Raw genomic sequence first — 4,890 nt, 5'->3', positions numbered from 1 at the left:
CTGGCGGTGGGGGGAGATCGGTGGGAGCACCCCGGAGCGCAGCCCGCAAATAGCCTTGGTTGGGGAGTCCCAGGCCACGCTGCACCCCCTCGCCCAACCCCCTCCCCAGCCCCGACCCGAGGGGTTCAGCGCCCTCCGATCTCCTCCGGAGCAGTCACCTCCACATCACCTTCACCCTGCTCCCGTGGGACCAGCACCGCGCCGGATCAGGCCCTGAGACCGCACTAAGGGCCAGTGCTGCCCGCAATCCCCCCATCACGATCACCACAGCCCCCCATCGCCCTGCCAAGGCTGGTGCCAGCGGTCCTGGGGCTCAGAGCCCTCTGCAATTAGGGACCCAGGGGTCCTGCGCCCCCCAAACTCCGCAGGGGCTGCCCCGGGGCTTCGTCCCCGCAGCGCAGGGGGGACGTGACCCGGTGCCGCTTTCAGCCCGGCCATTCTTAACCTCTGCCCTTTCGAGGTTGTAACACGACCTGTCACCGGCCGCGGGCCTCTCTGGCCACTGGGTGCCCCATCCCTGCACCCCGTCCAGCCGGTTTGGGGTGACGCACCGTGGCCAAGCACGTCGGGTGCTGCGGGGTTGGGTGTGGGCAGGTGGGGTGGCCAAACCCCCCCAAGGTCCTGGGGGTGCAATGGGGTGCTGCAACCCCCTCCTTAGACCATGGGCACGTCCCTAAAACCAGCCCGTGGGGAGCTGGGGGTCCTGCCTCCATCACTCGGTGTCCTGGTGGCACTGGGCATCCCAAAGGGGTTTCCTGCTGTTGGGCAGCACCCTGGGCACAGGGATGTGGGCAGGGCAGGGGAGGAAGCCGGACACGTCACGGCGCGTCACCCGGCACGGGGAAGCCCTCACCGCAGCCGGATGCAGAGGGTGACTGCTGGAAGCCAGGTGAGTGATGGCTATGGAAGCAGAAATCCTGAGCTCCCTATTTCAGGGTCAAGCTGGGGGTTGTGTCTTCTGTCCCACCCTGCCTAGCTGGGCCATGGAGCTGGGCACCATCATGGCCAAAAAGGGAGACCCTTTTTCTCCACAAACACTTGGTGACCTGTGTGTCCCTGATGTACTTGAGTTGTTTATCCTGCTCTTCCTTTGCAGCCTTAAGTGCTTCTGTGCCTGGAACACGGCAGAATGTCAACAGGTAAGTGATCCATTTCCCTGCATCCATCCCTTCAGTTCCTCCTGCATCCATCCCCCCTGCATCCAACCCCCCAGTATGCCCTGCATCCATCCCCCCTGTATCCATCTCCTCAGCATCCCCTGCATCCATCCCCCCGTATCATCCCCTCAGTATCTCCTGCATCTATCCCCTCAATCCCCCCTGCATCCATCCCCTCTGCATTCCCCTGTGCCCTTTGTATCCATTCCCTTGATCCCGCCTGCATCCATTACCCCTGCATCCATCCCCTTGGTTCCCCCTCCATCCGTCCGCTCTGCATTCCCCTTTCCCCCATGCCTCATCCCCATTATCCCTTCCCCCTGCATCTGCCCCGCTTACAGGCAGTCCCTGATCCCCTTTGCATCCATCCCTTCCATCCCTGCCCTGTGTCCTTGCCTCCCTCCCTTCTGTCCATCCCCCATGTTCCTCCAGCCCCTCCACGTGCCCCACGTCCCATTGGTCCCCGCCAGCCACTTGGCTCTGTCCCCAGCCCTGGGGAATGCCGGGTGCCAGAGGAGCTGAAATTTCACCCAGCTGTAATCAGGAGATGGGAAAGCAGCCCCAGAGCAGCTCGAATTTATTTTTAGCTGTGCCTCCCCCTGCCATGGTGTCACACCCTGGCACTGCCCCACACCCCAGCTGGGACAGATTCCACAGGTGGGAGGAACCCTGTGCCAGGGCGCTGGGCAGGGGACAGGGTGGTGAGTGCCACCTGCACGTCAGCCACCAGGTCCAGGAACCGATGCTGGGGACCAGGGACTGCCTGGGTCATGCCAGGTGCTCGAGATGGCCGAGCCAGGCTGATCCTGCCACAGCCCCGTTAGCCCACCAGGGTGAGAAGCCACCTGCAGGGATGGAGCCGTGGACAGTGACGCCTCCAGGACACCACGTGGCAGTGGGATTCCAGCCCCGTGGCTGAGGTGCCGTGGGCTGTGTGCTCAGACATGTCCAGACATCCCAACCTGCCCAGGTGATGAGGACACTCGGCTGCTTCCCTGTCCACCTCCCTCCCAGGGCCCTGGGATCAATCTCCTCCATCCCCAGGGATGCCTGCTCTGGATGTGGCACCCCCTGGGGACACTTTGCTCACCAAAGGACTTTCTGGCTTTTTTTAACTATTTTTTTCCTTTCTCTCCTCTAGAAAAGCTCAAGCAGCACAAAATCATCTTCGTGGTGGGTAAGTCTCTGTCTAGGTCTTGTCACTGGTGGGGTCAGCCCAGACCTTTTCCCTGCACCTCCAGGGTGGGAAACTGGGGCTGGAGGCTGAGACTGGGGCTGTTGCCAGGCACTGTGGGGTGGCCATGGCTCCAGCTTGGCTCCTTGAGGCCACAGTGGGGTATGTTGGGACCAGGAGGGCACTTCTGTCCAGGCATAGGATGGCAGAGTCTGTAACAGTGAACACCTGGGGGGTGATGTGATAACAAACCCCTGGGGGTTGATGTCCTGGGTGCCATCAGGCAGTGATGATGTTCTGGGAGCCACTGGGGTGGTGATGGCCAGAGGCTGTTGGGAGAGTAGTGTCCTGGGTCCTGGATGAGTTGGTGATGCCCTGGGTGCCATCAGGCAGGGATGTCCTGGGTGCTGACGGGGTCATGATAACACCTTGGGTGTTCTTGGGACAGGGACATCCAGGTGCTGATGGGAGGGTGGTGATGCCCTGGGTGCCACCAGGGTGTGGCACCCACATGCCAATTGCCAGCAGCCCCTGCCACCCCCAAGCACTTTGCAACGACCAGCCCACCCCAGGAGCAGCTCTGTCCATCCATCTGGTGCTGTGCTTGGGGACACTGAGCCCCACATCACCAAGCTCTGAGGACTCCTGCGAGTCCGTGCTGCTGCTGCCACATACCACTCCCTCTCCTCGCCCATGGCTTGGGGGACGTGTGTGCCTTGCAGGTGGCCCCGGCTCGGGGAAGGGGACGCAGTGTGAGAAGATTGTGCAGAAGTATGGCTACACCCACCTCTCCACGGGGGACCTGCTGCGGGCCGAGGTCAGCTCGGGCTCAGAGCGGGGCAAGAAGCTGCAGGCCATCATGGAGAAGGGAGAGCTGGTGCCCCTGGTGAGTCCACACAGGCATGGCGGGGCTGCAGGGGTGTTACATGCTCATGGCTCGGGCATCTCTGGCCCTGCCACCCCAGGGTGGGGTTTGCAGCAGGGATCAGGGGTGCTGGGTGGGGGGCACATTGTTCATATCAGCCACAGCAGCTCTGTCCTCCCCTCCCCAGGACACAGTGCTGGACATGCTGCGGGATGCCATGGTGGCCAAAGCAGACGTGTCCAAAGGCTTCCTTATCGATGGATACCCCCGCGAGGTGAAGCAGGGAGAGGAGTTTGAGAAGAAGGTGAGGGCTGATGCTATGTCATGCCATGCTGTGCCATGCCACACACCGTCCTGGCACAGGGACTCCATCCAGCAGCAGCCTGGACTCCCATTCCAGTGAAGATCACATCCCAACCGGGTCTAAACTGGGCACCATCCCAGCCAGCAGGGCTCCCTGCCTTAGGAACAGCCTGTGCCCATGGTGCAGTGGGAGGGACCAGGGTGTCTGCGAGCTGACAGAGGGTAACAACAGTGCTGACATGATGGTGATGGCAGAGAGCCAGGACTTGGCCACAGTGTCCCTTTCCTTTCATCTGCATGGCTCTGGAGGCCACTGAAACAGTGGAGGGAGGCAGAGGATGGCACGGGGACATCTGTGACCCTCATGCTGACCACCACCATCTCCCCAAACCAAACCAGACCACACACCACCAACTTGGCTGGGTGACAACTGTGTCCCCTCTGCCCACAGATTGCCCCCCCCACGCTGCTGCTCTACGTGGATGCGGGGAAGGACACGATGGTGAAACGGCTGCTGAAGCGAGGCGAGACCAGTGGGAGGGTGGACGACAACGAGGAGACCATCAAGAAGCGTTTGGAGACCTACTACAAGGCCACAGAGCCCGTCATTGCCTTCTACAAGAGCAGAGGCATCGTCCGCCAGGTGAGCAGGGACATGCTCGTGTGGTCCCAGGGGAAGGGAAGTGATGGATGGGGATGAAGAGGAAAAGGGGAAAACTCAGTCCTGGCTTGTTTGAGGTGGGCTTGACCCCTCTCACTCCCAACATGGAGACTCCCTCCAAGGATGGCCTGCACCCCTTTGCCCTAAATTAGCCGCGGTCTCTCCGCCCGTGGCCAAAATCCATCCTTGGAAGAGCTCCAGTTGCTCCCAGGGGAGAGCCCTCGGCTGAGCTCCCCAGCTAACCCCTCCATACCCAGCTCAACGCCGAGGGCTCCGTGGAGGAGGTTTTCCAGCAGGTCTGCACCCACCTCGACTGCCTGTAGCCGAACCCCCGGCCCCACTCCCCCCAGTGCACTCCAGCAGAGACAGCGGAAGCGGCTTTATCCTGTTTTCGTGGACGGAGCCATGCGGAGGAAATTTCAAGGACATTGTGTTTGGCTCTTTCCCGTCTCTCCCCAGTAAAGTTCACTTTAATGAACCCAGACTTTATCTTTTTCTTCTGTCGCAGGAAATGAGATTTTCTTTCCAGAGATTTTTTTTTTTTTTCTCCCCCTCTGACTCCCCCCTGCCCCTCTGGAGCTGATTAAGGGCAGGAAGCGGGTGTTTATCCCACCGGGGCAGTGGGATGCTGTGCTCGGAGGAAGGGAGGGAGCATCCCGGCCGCTCGCCCCGGCTTCCCAATCCGTAGCCTGTGGGGAGCCTGTGGCTGCATTCTGCAGCCAATCCTGCT

General features: G+C 61.2%; 1 protein-coding gene across 1 annotated transcript; it reads left to right on the top strand.

The window, feature by feature from the left end:
* The first annotated feature begins 839 nt into the window (after positions 1 to 839).
* AK1 (adenylate kinase 1) lies at positions 840 to 4,644 on the top strand. Its single transcript, XM_018074360.2, has 7 exons — positions 840 to 889; positions 1,097 to 1,139; positions 2,299 to 2,334; positions 3,054 to 3,217; positions 3,384 to 3,500; positions 3,951 to 4,142; positions 4,418 to 4,644. Exons 2-7 carry the CDS (start codon positions 1,130 to 1,132, stop codon positions 4,481 to 4,483), a joined length of 585 nt encoding a protein of 194 aa, XP_017929849.1. The 5' UTR covers positions 840 to 889; positions 1,097 to 1,129; the 3' UTR covers positions 4,484 to 4,644.
* The last annotated feature ends 246 nt before the right edge of the window (positions 4,645 to 4,890 follow it).

The sequence above is a fragment of the Manacus vitellinus genome, unplaced genomic scaffold (genome assembly GCF_001715985.3).
Source record: "Manacus vitellinus isolate BGI_N305 unplaced genomic scaffold, ASM171598v3 scaffold_27_pilon, whole genome shotgun sequence".
NCBI classification, from domain to species: Eukaryota; Metazoa; Chordata; class Aves; order Passeriformes; family Pipridae; genus Manacus; species Manacus vitellinus.
The sequence above is the reverse complement of the archived record's forward strand: the minus strand, read 5'-3'. Positions and strand labels throughout refer to the sequence as shown.

Bases quoted from the DNA above. Each gene is read 5' to 3' on its own strand.
- AK1 (XM_018074360.2), top strand. The intron at 3,501-3,950 runs GTGAGGGCTGAT...CTCTGCCCACAG, and splicing joins GAGAGGAGTTTGAGAAGAAG to ATTGCCCCCCCCACGCTGCT. The intron at 4,143-4,417 runs GTGAGCAGGGAC...CTCCATACCCAG, and splicing joins GCAGAGGCATCGTCCGCCAG to CTCAACGCCGAGGGCTCCGT.